At 42.1% G+C, this 17,724-nt stretch overlaps 1 protein-coding gene across 2 annotated transcripts in view; it reads left to right on the top strand.

Moving 5' to 3' along the window:
- cdk13 (cyclin dependent kinase 13) overlaps nucleotides 1-17,724 on the top strand; it is a 147,033-nt gene that overhangs the window by 33,177 nt on the left and 96,132 nt on the right. For both annotated transcript variants that reach the window (XM_073032002.1, XM_073032095.1), the window contains exon 3: nucleotides 12,674-12,847. In XM_073032002.1, the coding sequence (XP_072888103.1) occupies nucleotides 12,674-12,847 (174 nt within the window). The remainder of the gene's footprint in view (nucleotides 1-12,673; nucleotides 12,848-17,724) is intronic.

The following is a 17,724-nucleotide window of genomic DNA, read 5'->3' on the forward strand; positions in this document are numbered from 1 at the left end:
TTAAGATGACTTCCTCTTAGGATGGTGTACTTTAACATTTGTTCAAAATTAATATTCTTACTGTTAATGTACCATATTAAAAAGCAAAAATTTTATTGGTTGTTTCCAGGTCCTAGTATCTTGTGACAGTAATGATATTCTGCTAAGCTCTGTGAAGTTGGAAACTAATGGCTAAAAGTGGGGGCTGCTGCATATGAAAGTATTGTGCATAACATCAGTGTCTCAAATGTTGACCAGTGCAGGAACTGATTTAAGAACTCAGCTAATTAGCCTGTAATACTACTGAAAAGGAATATCGTGACCCTGAGAACGTAAAAGGAAAAATAATTAGCACTTGAGCTATGGATTTTTTCCTTTCCAAATTGGCTTGCAGGAATACTTGGAATACACTAAGGTAATTGAGTTTAGCTTTGTCTGATTTGATAAATCAAGCTACCCAGGTATATCTGGCAAGATTTTCCAAAAAACAGATGGAACAGATGCTGATGACCTGGTGAAGTTATAGTGTTTTTACAAGGTTTTTGGGAAAGATACATCTGTCAATTACTTAATGCAATTTGGTATATTTTGAAGTAATGTTCTGTAATGCACTCCTTTTCAAAATGATTATTAACAACAAATGCCTTACTGTGAATGTGTATCCCCAGCAAGAGCTGTTCCTTGTTTGGGAAGTTCTAGGTCACGGATTCCCAACCTGGGGTCCGCAGACCCCTTGCTTAATGGAATTTCTCCATGGCATAAAAGATATTGGGAACTCCTGTGTTCATTTTGATGGCTCACCATTCTCAGTTCTGAGATGGTGTAAGCTCCAGTCCTCTTTCAGAGATGTGAGCAGAAATCTAGGCTGGCTCTCCTGTTCAATACTGTGCTGGGCTGTGCTGTTCTCCCACTTTCTTAAGTCAGTGAAGGTCATAATAGGCTCTATCAGTAAGGCAGATTGTACTAGCCATTGTACTTATTGTGTACAATCTGCTGGGTGTATTTCTTGTGTTGTAGCAACGATTGCACTTAAAGTAATTCATTGGCTCTGTCGCTTCAGCATACTGTGTAATTGAAATGGAAAGTGCTATGTAATTAGTACGTTTCTCTTGCACTGTTTTAGTTTGAGTGATGCATTGACAGTAACTTGGGAAGCACAGTAATGCAGCTGATGGAGCTATTGCCTGTCAACATCAGAGGCCTGGGCTCAGTCCTGGCCTGTGCAACGTTTGTACTTTCTCCTTGTGACCACATGAATAGTCCTTTCATGAACAGCACTGGGTGCTCTGGTTTCCTCCTGAATTACAGGTTGCTAGTTTGGTTGACTGTGTTATTTCCTCTGGAGCTGGGGTTCCCAACCTTTTTTATGCCATAGATCCCTGCTCTAGAGTGTGGATGAGTGAGAGAATGGGAATGTAGAGTAAAGAAAAAATGGGGGAAATGTAGGAATGCTGTACGTTGGGTGGTATATTATTCAGTGCTTGCTTGGGCAAAAGGGTTTACAACTTTCTGTTCTTCATGTATAATGGAAGAGGTATATTTCTCACTCAGTGATGTCACACTATCACTAACTTGCTTTTATTCCCACCTCTATACTAATACCCAACCTAACTGCTGCTAGAACTTTAGTGTCTTTATTTTTTAAGACTTAACAGCTTGAATGTTTTACTGTTTTACCCTCTGGAAACTTGAGACCTTTGTCAGCTGTCACCTTTTGCTTTTCAACCAGTTCTGTTCATTCATTAATCATTTGTTAAGCTGCCCAACTTTCTAGTTAAATAGTACCTCCATTTTTAAAATGTCTTTCCTCCTTGATTTTAGGTTTTTCCATAGTGTAGTCTCTTCCCGTTTCTGTAATGTGCAACCCTAAAACATTCTAGAATATGAGTACTTAAAATCAGTGAGTGTAGTGGAACCTAGGAGTACAAGGAGGTAGTTCTTTGAAAGCAGTGTCACAGATAGGATGTTACAATTGGCATTTAATATGCTGGCTTCCATTAGTCAGGCTCTAGGTATAATTTAGGACATTATGTTATAGTTGTACGTCATTGGTGAGGCTGCACTTGGAGTACTGTGTACGGTTTTGGTCACTCCGTTACAGGGACAAAGAAGTAGTTAAACTGCAAGGTGTGCACACATTTTTAAAAATGTTGCCAGGAATAGAAGAACTGACTTAGAGATTGTTCAGGCTAGGCCATTATTCCTGGAATATAGGAGAATGATAAGGCAACCTTGTTGCAATGTTTAAAATGATGACAGGTATGGATAGGGTGCATGGGAAGAGGGTGGGAAAGAGCACAACTCGGGGCCATAGATTTAAGAGTGAGAGGGGAAAGATTTTAAAGGGACTTGAGGGGCAACTTTTTCATGTAGAGGGTGGGTATGTGATCTCTGAGGAAGTGGTTGAAAAGCACTTTGGGTATGTGGAGTTCTGGGTCTTCAAGGAATGAGAACTGTATGCAGGAAATTAGTAGGAGCTGAATGGGCATTGTAGTCGGCATGGGCTTGTTCGGCGAAAGGGCTTCATTCTGTAGTATATTGCTCCGTGACTCAACAGGAATAGACTGTTTAATCTCTTGCAACACAAAATGCTAGAAGAACTCAGCAGGCCAAGTAGCATCTATGGAAAAGAGTGCACAATTGGCATTTTGGACTGCAGCGCTTCAGGACTGGAAATGAAGGGGAGAAGTCAGAGTATGAAGATGAGGTGAGGGGAGCAAGGTGGCAGGTGATACGCGAAACTGGGAGAGGAGGAGGGTGAAGTAAAGAGCTGGGCAGTTGATTGGTGAAGGAGATAAAGGGTTAGAGGAGGGGTGAGTCTGATAGAACAGGATAGAAGACCATGGAAGGAAGGGAAGGGGGAGAAGCACCAGAGGGAGGTGATGGGTAGGTGAAGAGATGAGGTGAGAGAGGGGAATGGGAATGTGGAATGGTGCAGGAGAAGGGGAGTGCAATTAACGTAAGTTTGAGAAAACTATGTTAATTCCATCAGACTGGAGGCTACCCAGACAGAGTGTAACTTGTTGCTTCTCCAACCTGAGTGTGGCCTCATTGCGGCAGTAGAGGATGCCATAGCCTGACATGTCAGAAAGGGAAGTGGAATTGAAATGGGTGGCGAAAAGGAGATCCTGCTTTTTCTGACAGAGTGTAGGTGCTCGGTGAAGTGGTCTCCCAATCTATGTCCATTCTCACTGATGTACAGGAGGGAGCACCGGATTCAGTAGCTGACCCCAACAGACTTGCAGGTGAAGTATCGCCTCACCTGAAAAGACTATGAGGGAGAAAGTGTAGAGATAGATGGGAAGGTACAAGTGGTCAAGGGAGTTGTTTAGGGAGCGATCCCTGCAGAAAGTGGTGGAGGCCAAGTCTTCGGGTGTATTTAAGGCAGAGATAGGTTCTTGATTAGCCAGGGCATCAAAGGGTATGGGGTGAAAGCAGGGTAGTGGGGATGACTGGAAGAATTGGATCAGCCCATGATTGAATGGTGGAGCAGACTTGATGGGCTGAATGGCCTACTTCTGCTCCTCTATCTTACGGAGAAAGGAAAGATCTGCTTGGTGGTGAGATCCAGTTGGAGATGGTAGAATTATGTGCTAGGTGTAGACGCTAGTGGGGTGGTAGTTAAGGACAAGAGGGAACCCTATCCCTGGTGTGGTAGCAGGAGGATATGGTGAGGACAGATGTGCCTGCAATGGAAAAGATGTAGGCAGCATTGATGGTGGAGGAAGGAAAGCCCCTTTCTTTGAAGAAGGGGAACGTCTCATTAGTTCTGAAATGAAAAGTCTCATCCTGAGAGCAGATTCGGTGGAGGCAGTAACTGAGAGAATGGGATGGTATTTTTTACAAATGACAGGGTGGGAAGAGTTATTATAGTCCAGGTAGCTGTGAGAATCAATGGGATTATAAAAGATATCAGTCTCCAGAAATAAAAATGTATTGAGAAAGTTAGAGGGAGGTGTCAGAAATGGGCCAGGTAAATTTGAGGACTTGATGGAAGTTGATGGCACGGTTGATGAATTCGATGAGCTCAGCATGGGTGTGGGAAGCCGCACCAATGCAGTTGTTGATGTAGCGTAGGAAGAGTTGAGGACTGATGCTGGTTAAGGCTTGGATCATGGAAATGAAAGGAGCCGAATGAGAAATGATTGAGAGGACCAGTTCCGCCAGATGGAGAGTGGTGGTGGAGGGGAATTGGCTGGTTCTGTTGTCCAGAAAGAAGTGGTGAGCTTTAAGGCCCTCCTGACGGGGGATAACGGTATGTAAGGACTGGACATCCATAGTGAAAATAAGACAATTGGGGCCAGGAACTTGAAGTCATTGAAGATCAAGAGCATGTGAAGTGTTATGGATGTAGATAGGAAGGGACTGAACCCGGGGATAAAACAGTCGAGGTATGTAGTTATAAGTTTGGTGGCGTTAGAAACAATGCATCTACCTGGGCAGGCAAGTTGGAGGAGCAGCACCTTGTATTCCATAGCCTCCAACCCATTGACATGAACATTGATTTTTTTTTGAACTTCTGTTCATCTTCACCCCTCCCCCCACCACGTTATCATTCCTCATTTCTGTTTCCCTCTCTCACCTTATCTGCCCATCAACTTCCTGTGGTGCTCCCTCCCCCTTTCCCTTTCTTCCATGGTCTTTTATCCTATCAGAATCCCCCCTCCCTTCTCCAACCCTTTATCTCTTTCACCAATCAATATCTCAGCTCTTTATTTAACCCCTTCCCCCTCAGTTTCACCTATCACCTACCACCTGTATTTCTTCCACCCCTCCCCCTCCTTCTTAGTCTGACTCCTTACCCCTCCCTTTCCAATACTGATGAAGGGTCTCAGCCCAAAATGTCAGTTGTTTATTCTTTTCTATAGACACTGCTTGGCTTGCTGAGTTCCAGCATTTTGTGTATGTTGCTTTGAATTTCCAGTTTCTGCAAATTTTCTCATGTTTATATTTAATCACTCAATTGATGGAGCATTTATTGAAATTATGACTGATCGGTTATGGACCAGTTGGGCTGAAGGTCCTGTTTTATGTTGTGTTACTCCAACTATACACATAAGCTGCCTTCAGCGCATCCTGGGAATTGGTGTGAGTGGGTGCCTCACACTGAAATACTTGTAAAGACCAACTGCAGAAGTATTGAGACCATGATCACCCTGCATCAGTTGCAGTGGCTGGGGCACGTGATAAGGATGCCCCCATGTCGGCTACCCCGCAGAGTGTTATACGGTCAGCTACATCATGGTCGACGCTCAGCTGGAGGGCCGAAGAAGCGCAATAAGGATCAGATGAAGAATGCTTTAAGGAAGTGCAAGATCAGACCTGAGGACCTGCTGACTGTAACACTTGGCAACAGCTGTGTAGGGACAGGGTTCGTATTCTGGAGATGGAAAGAACAACCAGAAGACAGCAGAAAAGAGCCAGGAGAAATGCAGCCAGAGTTGCCATCACTACCACATATACATGTCCCACCTGCAATAGAGATAGGACTGTATAGTTATCAGAGATCTCACCGTTAAGGGAGTGGACGTCATCATTGGATTCCGATGGACATCCGAATAGCGAAGAAGAAAGATAAGTGTGTACATGCAGTCCCCGAGTTACGAATGTCCGACTTAAGAACAACTTGTACTTACGAACGGCCTGCCAGAAAGCCTATTATATTGAAATCCGAGTTAAATACAATGGTTTGTAGTAACGAACACACACGTTACGTTGTGACGCTCATGAAAACATTGCGTGGCTTCAGCAGTTTGTTGGCTCGTGGAAGACCGTCCCTCCATTTTAAGTCAGATCACGTTGCCGTTGCACTGTGCTGTCTAACTTTATATTTGGCTTAAATTTTTCTCTTAATTACCCTTGTAACCATGTCTCCAAAGCGTAAATCCAATGCAAGTGCAGGTGATGCATCAAAGAAAAGGAAAACAATCACGGTTGAAAATAAGTTGGAAGTAATAAGGGCGATCGGAAAGAGGTGAGACTCCGTCGGTCATTGGAAAAGTGTTAGGTTACAGTCAGTCAACAACCGGAAAAATTTTAAAGGATAAAGTGAGAATAATGAAGCATGCAAAAGGCCCTACCCCAATGAGAGCTACAATTATTACTAAGCAACGCAGTGGTTTGATTATTGAAATGGAAAGGCTATTGATAATTTGGTTAGATGATCAAAATCAGCATAATGTTCCTATTAGCCTTACTTTACTGCAAGAAAAAGCTCAAAGCCTTTTCAATTATTTAAAAGCTGCATGTACAGCAAGTGAAGGTGCTTGTGATGTAGAATTTGTTGCGAGTATAGGCTGGTTCAGTCGTTTCGAAGTGAGGGCAAATTTACATAATAAAATACAAGGTGAAGCAGCGAGTGCCGATGTAAGTGCTGCAAGTGATTTTCCTGAAATGTTTAAAAAAGTTATTGAGGGAGGTTATTTGCCAGACTAAATATTTTAATGTAGATGAGACTGGCTTATTTTTGAAAGAAAAATGCCTGAAAGGACCTACATTTCGAAAGAGGAAAAAAGTGCATCAGGGCAATAGCCTAACGTTATTGCTTGGGGGTAACGCATCCGGGGATTTCAAGCTCAAGCCTTTGCTTGTGTACCGCTCCCTAAATCCGAGGGCACTTCGCCATATCATTAAGGCATCTCTTCCCATTATTTGGAAGGCAAATTTGAAGGCTTGGATCAATTGCCATCTTTGAAGATTGGTTCTTGAACCATTTTGTTCCTGCTGTTGAAATTTATTGCTTGGCCAAGAAAATTCCTTTCAAGATTCTCCTTGTGCTTGACAACGCACCCGGACATCCAAGCACTTCAAATGACCTTCATCCAATGTAAAAAGTCATATTTTTACCCCCCCAACACCGCATCGCTACTTCAGCCTATGGATCAGGGAGTCATAGCCTCCTTTAAGGCATATTATTTATGGCGGACCTTCTCACAAGCAGTCAGGGCTACCCAAGATGATGTGATGAGCTCGGGAGTTCTGAAGGGATTATAACATCTATGATGCCATCAAAAATATTGCTGATTCTTGGGATGAAGTGAAGCAGTCAAATATGAAAGGTGTGTGGTTTAAATTGTGCCCCCAGTTTGCGTATGCTTCTCAGGGATTTACAGCTGACGACATCACCAAAGCCAGGCAAGCTGTGTTTGATATTGGTAATAAACTGCAGTTAGACATCAGTGAAACTGATGTCGAAGAACTGACCAATGAAGACCTTATGGAGCTAGAGCAGCAGATGATAGCATTTGAGGAAGAAGACGACTGTGACCTAGGAACTCCGGAACTGAAAAAGTTTGCGACGCAAAAGTTAGCTGAAACCTTTCGTCTCATTGAAGCAGGGATGGCAAAGTTAGAGGAGCAAGATCCTAATACAGAGAAGTTCACCAAAGTTTACTGTGCAGTTACCAAGAACCTCAGCTTCTACAAGGCCATTTATGACGAAAAAAAGAAAAGCTCTGTACAAGCCTCCCTTGATGCCTACTTAAGAAATTGACTCCAGTAGTAAACCTGCCCTCCAGCAGCTGAATCAAACCTCTCAAACATTATGATGGACTCTCCAGCACCAGGTCCATCATAATGTTACCTCACGAATGTCCCTTCTGGTATGCCAGACATCGATGCAGCCGTATGTAGTTACTTTTATTATTACGGTATTATGTACAGTACTGTATTATGTTTAAGATGTTTTAGTTTATTTGGGTCAGCACCACCCCCACTTGTCCCATTTAACCTGTCTCAGTGCAGGTGGACTTTAGGACCCAGGACAGTTCAGGTCCCATCACCCGCGGCTGCTGCTGAATCCACGGTGTTTCTGTTCTGTTGACGGAAAACAATCACAGTTGAAAATAAGGTGGAAATAATAAAGTGATTGGAAAGAGGTGAAACGTTATTGGAAAAGCGTTAGGCTACAGTCGGTCAATGATCGGAACAATTTTGAAGGATAAAGTGAGAATAATGGAGCATGCGAAAGGCCCTGCCTCAATGAAAGCTACAATTATTACTACCGTAGATTCCGGACTACAGAGCGCACCGGATTTTAAGCCGCTGGCTCTAATTTTAGAAATAAAATCATTTTTTTAATTGTAAAGGCCGCACCGGATTTTCGGCCGCAGGTGTCCCACGTTGTAATATGAGATATTTACACAGAAAGATATTACACGTGAGGATTTTTTTAACTTTTAATTAAATCCATATGGTAACAAAAACAAATACATATTGCAAATGCTTTTTTTCGAACCGTGCCCGTACGCGGCTACTTTTAAATATACGTTGCGTATACTTCTTTACTGAACAACATTCCAATATCTCCTAACGACTGGTAAAAAAATATATATATTGCAGCCTACCAGGAAAAGTTATTGATACCTTTAACTTAAAAGCAGAGTTCGCTCAGATCCAAAGCCGCTCGCGTAATGCGCTCCCCCCTCCTTTCCGTTTCATCGCAAACGGCATTTAAAAGCAGATTTCGCTCGGATCCAAAGCCGCTCGCGTAATGCGCTCCCCCCTCCTTTCCGTTTCATCGCAAACGGCATTTTCCCACAAGACACCGCGAAACCGGGTGTGACGTCATAGCATCCCGCGATGTAGTACAGAAAACAAATATAGTTTAAACTAAATAGTCAGCACAATGCTTCGAGTGTTTTCCATGTTGATGAGGGTGAGTACAAATGACTGATTTACAATAATTTAATTGTGAAAGTGCGCTTGATTTATCGTACAATTACGAGGCAAAATGTTTACGAGGCGGCACGAAAAAAAACCATGCATTAGCCGCTTCGGATTATTGGCCGCAAAGTTCAAAGCTGTTCAAAATGTGGGAAAAAAGTAGCGGCTTAAAATCCGGAATCTACGGTAGGTAACGCAGTGGTTTAATTATTGAAATACAATACATATGTTTCTTAAGTGTTTTATATGCATGGAAAGGTAAAATATATAGTAAGACAAACATTTGACTAACTGACGCTAAATAATACCGGATGTACCTATTCCAATTTACGTACAAATCCGACTTAAAGATAGACTCAGGAATGGAACTCGTTCGTAACCCAGGGACTGCGTGCTTGTGTGTGTGTGTGTTTTTTTAAAAAATTATACTTGGCTATTCACTAAAAGGGTGGTGCAGTCGCTTTACAGTGCCAGTGATCACCAATCAGGGTTTGATACTCTCCACTGTCTATAAGGAATTTGGGCGCTCTCCCCTTGATTGCATGGATTTTCTCCAGGTACTCTGATTTTCTCCCACATTCCAAAGATGTCAAGTTAGGGCTAATAAGCTATGGACATGCTCTGTTAGCTCCAGAAGCATGGCGACACTTGCGGTCTGCCCCCACATAATCCTCGGGCTGTGATTATTAATATAAACAACACCTTTCTCTATGTTTTCATGTGCATGCGATAAATAAAGCTAATCTTTAAATCTTTCAGCTAATCTTTCAAGAGAACATGATAGGTGGTGAGTTCAGGGCAAGGGATGTTGATGTGTTAGAGTGCATTTACTTTGAAAAGACAGAGGTCTAACCTGTCTTGGAGCAAACAATTGTGTGTAGTTCCCATTGCTTGGTGAGGTACCAAGTACTAGGATGATAGTAAATTCTGTTCCTTTATTTAAAAAGGGCAGCAGGTGCAAGTCAAATAATTACAAGCCAGTAAATCTTAGATTAATGTTAGAGCCATTATTGAAACAAGTTGTAAGGGACAGGATTTATCTTAACCTTTAAAGGCTTTGTTCATCTGAAATTACTTTTTCATTTGATAGGATTTATTTTGAAGTCAAGATCATGTATGGTAAGCTAGTCCAAACAGTTAGACCTCATGTGACATCATGACAACTTGCAAGTTGTATACAAAACTACCTTCATGGGAGAGATGGTGGTGACAGGGAGTTGTTTTTCCAGTTAGAAGTTTGTGAGTAGTGGATGTACCTCAGGGATTGATGCTGACACGTTAGTTTATATTGTGCAATGACTACTTAGATGTGAATGTTGTTGGTATGATGAAGCTTGGAGATGACAAGAAGATTACCTTAGCCTGCAGCAAGGTATTGATCTGCTAGAAAGTTGGGTGGAGAAATGTTAAGTGGCATTTGAGGCTTAAGAGACTCTTGCCTTTGTCAGCCATGCATAGAATGTAAGAGCAATGATGCTCTGTTACAGTTTTATAAAACATTGGTTAGTTCTGTTCACCAATATGGAGGATTGTGCTGGAGAAGATGCAGAGGAGATTCACCAGCATTTCAGTTGGGAATGGAACATTTCAGTTAGGAGACATTGGATAGGGCTGGATTTGTTTCCCTAGAGGAGAGGAGGATGAGGAGTGATCTGAGAGCAACATTAAATTGAGAGGAATCTATAGTCAGGATCTTTTTTCCTTTTTCCCCTTTGGGGTGTGGGGGTATCTAAATGAGATGTAAGCTTGGAGGGGATTTGAGGAGACATGTTTTTCAGTTGTTGATTCTGAAGCACTTGTTGGGAATGTGGAGGCGGGAGGTTTCAAAACATTACAAAGTATTTATGAGTACTTGAGTTACCAGAACATTACGTTATAACCAAGTGCTGGTAAATGGGATTAATATAGATGAATAATGAACAGCTGAAGAGCCTGTTGAATTATATGACTGACCTTTGAAGTACAAACATCTCCCTTTCAACTGCATGTTATCTTTCCAAATAAGCTCTTTTAATTTGAAGGATGCATGATGTCAAATCAGATTAATTAATCACTGACTTGTATGTCATTAAGCTTGTTTTGTGGCTGCAGTGCAGTCCAAGGCATTGAGTTACTATAAATTACAAAATAAGTAGTTTAAAGAAAACAGGAATAATGAGGTAGTGTTTATAGGTTTCATAGACTATTCAGAAATCTGATGGTGGTTGGGTGGGGGTGGTTGTTGGGAAGAAACTATTTCTAAACCATTGAGTGTGGGAATCCTGTGCCTTCTCTCCAGCAGTAATGCGAAGAGTGCATGTCCTGGATGGTGAGGGTCCTTAGTGATGGATGCTACATTCTTGAGGCATCACCTATTGAAGATGTCCTCAATAGTGGGAAGAGTGTGTCTGTGATGGAGCTGGCTAAGTTTCAGACCTTTCCACTGTATCTATATAGACAGAAAAGTGCAAGATTTTGGGTGGCATTACCCAATCTTTTCAAATTCCTAATGAAGTATCGCCGCTTTTGTGCCTTCTCAGTGATTGCATCAATGGGTTGGGCTCAGGATGGATTCTCCGAGATGCTAATGCCCTGGAATTTGAAGCTACTCACCCTTTCCACCACTGACCTGTCAATGATGTGTGTTCTCCGGACTTCTACTTTCTGAAGTCCACAGTCAGTTCCTTGGTCTTAGTCTCCATTGAGTGTGAGGTTGTAGTTGCAACATCACTCAACCAGCCTATCATCTGTCTCCTGTACGCCACCTCATTAACATCTGAAATTCTACCAACAACAGTTGTGTTGTCTGTGAATTTATAGATAGGGTTGAACAATGCTGAGTACCACAGTTGTGAGTGTAGAGAGAATAAGAGCAGTGGGCTAAGCATGAGTCCTGAGGTGTATCTGTGTTGATCGTCAGCGGGGAGGAGATGTTATTTCCGATCTGCACTGACTGATTTCCCAATAAGGAAGTTGAGGATCCAGTTGCAGAGGGGAGGTACAGAAGCCCTGGTTTGAAATTTGTTGATTAATATTAGGTCATGGTGGTTTTGAATATCGAGCTGTAATTGATACAGCTGCATGTTTTTCTGTTGTCTGGAAGCTCCAAAACAGAGTGGAGAGCTAATGAGGTTGTGTCTGTCATAGACCTGTTGTGGTGGTAGCAATTTGCAGCAGGTCCAGGTCCTTGCTGAGGCAGGATTTAACTGTAGTCATAACTAACCTCTCAGAGCACTTCATCACAGTAGTTGTGAGTGCTACCAGGCAATAGTCATTGAGGGAGTGAACCGTCCTCTTTTGCTATGATTTTGAGGTATGATTGATGACCATCTGAACAGGTGGGAAATTCTGACTTCAGCTGTGAGAGATTGAAATTGACCTTGAACTCCAGACAGTTGGTTGGCACAGGTTTTCAGTGCCCTGCCAGGTACTCTATTGCATGGGTTCACCCTCTTTAGGAATGTTCTGATGTCATTCTCCAAGATGTTAGCATTGCCAGACACAGTGAGGATTTGCACGGGTGTAGAGTTATTCTCCCTTTTCAAGTATGCATAAAAGTTGTTGAGCTCATTGGGGAGGGAAGCATCACTTAGGTTTTAACTTATGAGGAGTAATAGCATGCAAACTTCACCACAGCTACCATGCATCCAATTGTGAAGTGATCAGAATGTGGTACCATATTTTTTTAAACACATAGCGAAAGGTATTGCATGCAATGGTCAGTTTTTTTGCAGTGGACAGTATCTGGTGGTATTGTACAGACAACTTATTAGCAGCAAAATCATTGCAAAAATTATGTAACATTTGCAACATTGTCAACCCTTTATTAGGACTTGAGAGTTTCAACCACACGATGTCAGATTATTTCCATCCATTGGTGCTACCTATTCCACTGAGTTCCTCCAGTTCCTTTGTGTGTTAACTTGCATATTTTCTTATTTAAATTAGTCTCTGATTGAGAGGAGGGAATTACTTGTTTCATTGCCCGTTAGCAATCAAATGGGTTTATTTAATGAAATTTAATTACCCATTTTATCTTTTCTAATTACAGCCCAAAAGAAGGGGTCTCAATAAAGCCAGTGAAAAAGCACCCTGAACGAAAGTCTCGACACTTACTTACAGACCTTCCATTGCCACCTGAACTTCCAGGATCTGATTCAGCTTCACCAAAAACTCCCGAAGAGAAGAAATCAACTATTCAGTCACAGATTAAAAAACGGCCCAAGTGAGTGATAATGTTTTATTTTGAAGATCTGTATTTCTATGTAAATCATTCTAGGCACCTTTGAGGATTGTATATGTAGTTATCAATTACATTTTTCATTCATATGACCATAGTTATGACGGTAACTGGCAGGTCACTTCAATGATGTTCTCAGGCATGATAAATGATTTCAAACAACCCGAGACACTTTTGAGCTGTCCAGAACATGTACCTCTGTTCTGCCAAAGTGCATGACCATGCTCTTCACTACATTAGATTCCAACTGCAACTACTTATCTTCTGTCCCTTTTGTATTTCCAAATTTGCCTGGAGTATTGAACACAGGCAAAAGGGCAGTGTTGCAATAAAGTGGGACTTTTCTGGTTGGTTGCTGGTGACTTGTGCAATGCAGGAGTTGGTGTTGGGACTGCTTCTTTTCACATTATGTCAGTGATTTGGCTGAAGGAATTGACAGATTAGGGAATTTGAGTCCGTGTAAGTAGATGAGTATCCAGTTCCATTTTAGTTTTATATGTGTACTAGATTAGTTGATACAATCAGTAGGTGTGTTCAAAAAGTCATAAGACCATAAAGACAAGGGGAAGAATTGGGCTATTTGGGCCATTAAGTCTGCTCTCATTCAATCATGGCTGATTTATTATACCTCTCAACCCCATTCTCCTGCCTTCTCCCTATAACCTTTGATGTCCTGATTAATTAAGAACCTATCAACTTCCACCTTAAATATACTCAATGACTTGGCTTGCACAGCCATCTGCAGCAATGAATTCCACAGATTCACCATGCCCTGGCTAAAGAAATTTTTCCTTGTGTTCTAAGTGGTCATCCCTCAGTTTTGAGGCTGTGCCTTCTGGTCCTAGACTCCCTTACTATAGGAAACTTCCTCTTCACATCCATTTTCTTCATCCTTTCAATATTCGATAGGTTGCAATGAGATCACCCCTCATTCCTCTAAACTCCAGTGAGTACAGACCCAGAGCTACGAAACACTTAAGATATGGAGCCCAAAGTTGCTCTCAGTACTCGAATTGTGGTCTGACAAATGGTTTTTAAAGCCTCAGGGTTACACCCTTGCTTTTGTATTCACGTCCTCTCAATCAGTACTAACATTGCATTTGCTTTTCTTCCCACCAACTCAACCTGCAAGTTAAACTTTCGGGGAATCCTGTACGAGGGTTCCCTAGACCATCTGTGCTTCTGATTTTTTAAATTTTCTTCCCATTTACAAAGTAGTTCTACCAAAGTGCACTACTGTACTCTTCACTACATTATATTCCATCTGCTACTACTTTGCTCATTCCCCCAATCTAAGTCCTCTTACAGACTCCCCACTTCCATCATGCTATCTGCCCTTCCACCTACCTTTGTATTGTACACAAACATGCCCACAAAGCCATCAATTCCTTCATTCAAATCATTGACATATACCATGAAAAGAAGTAGCCCCATCTCTGACCCTTGTGGCATAGCAAAAGTTACTGGCAGCCAACCAGGAAAGGTCCCCTTTATTCCCAATCTTTGCCTCCTGTCAGTCAGCCAATCTTCTTTCCATGCTAGTACCTTTCCTGTCATACCATAGGGTCTTACATTGTTAAGCAGCCTTATGTGTAGCACCTTTTCAAAGTCCTTCTGAAAATCCAAATAAACAACATCCATTTACTCTCCTTTTTCTACGTTGCCAGTTATTTCCTCAAAGAATTCCAACAGAATTGTTAGGCAAGATTTCCACTTAAGGAAACCATGGTGACTTTGGCTGACTTTTATCATGTGCCTTCAAGTACCCTGTAACCCCATCCTTGGTAATGAACCCCAGTATATTTCTAGCTACTGAAGTCAGGCTAGCTGGCCTATAATTTCCTTTTTTTGCCTTCCTGCTTCCTTAAAAATGGAGTAACATTTGCAGTTTTCCAGTCCTCTGGAGCCATTCCAGAATCTACTGATCCATGAAAGATCATTAACCCCTCCACAATTTCTTCAGCTACCTTTTTTGGAACCCTGAGGTGTAGTCCATCTGGTCCATGTGGATTATCTGCCTTCAGACTTTTCAGCTTCCCAAGCACCCTTTCCTTAGCAGTAGCAACAACACTTAATTCAGCCCCCTGGCATTCTGCTAGTGTCTCCCACAGCGATGACTGACGCAAAATATGTATTAAGTTTGTCCACTATTTCTTTGACCCCCCCCCGCTACTACCTCTCTAAAGTCATTCTTCATCAGTCCAATATCTACTCTCGTCTCTTTTACACTTTACATATCTGGAAAAAAAACCTTTTGTATCCTTTATATTATTAGCCAGCTTACCTTCATATTTCATCTTTATCCTTTTTTATTTTCTGTTGGCTTTTAAAAGCTTCCCAATCCTCTACCTTCTCATGAGTTTTTGAAATGTTATATGCCTTCTCTTTGAATTTTATGCTACCTTTGACTTCTCTTGTCAGCCACGGTTGCCTCAACCTCTCTTTAGAATAGTTCTTCATCTTTGGAATATATCTTTCTTGTTTACACCATAAATAGCAGTCATCATCCCTGGTAGTGTCCCCTTTCATTCAGCTTTGGTCAACGTCTCCTTTAAGCCTATGTAATTTCCTTTGTTCCACTGTAATACATCCAATTTTAGCTTCTTCTCAAACTGAAGAGTGAATACTATCATGATCACTGTTTCCTAAAGGTTCCTTTACCTTCAGCTCCCTAATCAAATTTGGGTCATTACATAACACCTAGTCCAGGTTGCTGTTTTCCTAGTGGGTTCAAACACAAGTTGCTCTAAAAGACCATCTTGTAGGCATTCTACAAATTCCCCCTCTGGGCTCTAGCACCAATCTGATTTTTCCCAATCTCTGCATATTGAAATTCCCCATGATTTTTGCAACATTACCTTTTTACATGCCTTTTTGTCTCTCCCATTGAAATTTGTTTCCCACATCCTGGCTGTTATTTGGAGGTCTTTATGTAACTCCCATCAAGGTCTTTTTACCCTTGCAGTTTCTTAACTCTAACTACAAGAATTCTGCATCTTCTGATCCAATGTGACCTCTAAGGATTTGATTTCATTTTTACCATCAGAGCCACCCCACGCCCTCTGCCTACCTGGCTGTCTTTTTGATACAGTGTGTATCCTTGGATATTAAGCTCCCAACTATAATCTCCTTTCAGCCATGACTTCAGAGATGCCCACAACATCATGCTTGCCAATCTCTAACTGCGTTTCAAGATCATCTACCTTATTCTCTATACTGCATGTTCTTTTGAAGTATAACCCTGAAACAGTATTCATCACTCTTTTTTGATTTTTGCCCCCTATTACACTGACATCAATTTTGCTATCTGCCTGTCTTTCCTCACAGTCTCACTACGCACCACATCTAGTTGTATACCAATTGCCCCATCCTCAGCCCTATCACTCTGGTTCCCAACCCCAACAGCTCTAGCAAACTTGCCTGCTAGGATTTTGGTCCCCATTGATAGATAGATAGATACTTTATTCATCCCCATGGGGAAATTCAACTTTTTTCCAATGTCCCATACACTTGTTGTAGCAAAACTAATTACATACAATACTTAACTCAGTAAAGAATATGATATGCATCTAAATCACTATCTCAAAAAGCATTAATAATAGCTTTTAAAAAGTTCTTAAGTCCTGGCGGTAGAATTGTAAAGCCTAATGGCATTGGGGAGTATTGACCTCTTCATCCTGTCTGAGGAGCATTGCATCGATAGTAACCTGTCGCTGAAACTGCTTCTCTGACTCTGGATGGTGCAATGTAGAGGATGTTCAGAGTTATCCATAATTGACCGTAGTCTACTCAGCACCCTTCGCTCAGCTACCGATGTTAAACTCTCCAGTACTTTGCCCACGACAGAGCCCGCCTTCCTTACCAGCTTATTAAGACGTGAGGCGTCCCTCTTCTTAATGCTTCCTCCCCAACACGCCACCACAAAGAAGAGGGCGCTCTCCACAACTGACCTATAGAACATCTTCAGCATCTCACTACAGACATTGAATGATGCCATCCTTTTTGTACAGGTCATACCTTCCCCAGAAGAGATCCAAATGATCCAGAAATCTGAAACCCTGCACCAATTCCTCAGCCATGCACTCATCTGACAAATCATACTTTTCTTACCTCTCTGGCGTGTGGCACAGGCAGTAATCCAGAGATTACTACCCTGAGAATCCTGCTTTTCAGCTTTGTGCCTAACTCCCTATATTCTCACTTCAGGACCCCTTCTCTTTTCACACCTATGTCATTGGTACCAATATGTATCATGACTTCTGGCTGTTCACCCTCCTTCTTTAGAATGCTGTGGACACGAACCGAGACATCCCTGGTACCTGGGAGTCAGCATACCATCTGGGTGTCTCTCACATTTCCAGAAACTGCTTTCTGCTCCTCTAATTATGGAATCCCCTGTCAGTACTGAACTCCTTTTTTCCTTTTTCCCCCTTCCCTTCTAAGCCACAGAACCAGACAGTGCAAGAGACCAAGAGACCTGCTCTCTGCTGCCTCCCCTGGTAGGTCATTCCCCCCCCCCAGTAGTATCCAAAGCGGTATCCTTATTATTGAGGGGAACGACCACAGGGGTACTCTGCACTGGCTGCATATTCACCTTTCCTCTCCTGACAGTCAACCAGGTACAGCTTCCTGTGACTACCTCCCTGTGGCTACTATCTTACCACCTCCTCAATCTCCCTTATGATCCGAAGGTCATCGAGCTGCAGCTCCAGTTCCTTAACGGTCTCTTGAGGAGTTGCAGCTTAATGCATTTCATACAGATGTAGTTATCAGGTAGGCTGGAGGTCTCCTGAGTTCCCCCATCTCTCAAAGAATAGACCAGCTCCTCCAGACCCATTCTCAGTGGACTAGCAATGCACTAA

This window comes from Hemitrygon akajei, chromosome 1 (genome assembly GCF_048418815.1).
Source record: "Hemitrygon akajei chromosome 1, sHemAka1.3, whole genome shotgun sequence".
Taxonomy (NCBI): domain Eukaryota; kingdom Metazoa; phylum Chordata; class Chondrichthyes; order Myliobatiformes; family Dasyatidae; genus Hemitrygon; species Hemitrygon akajei.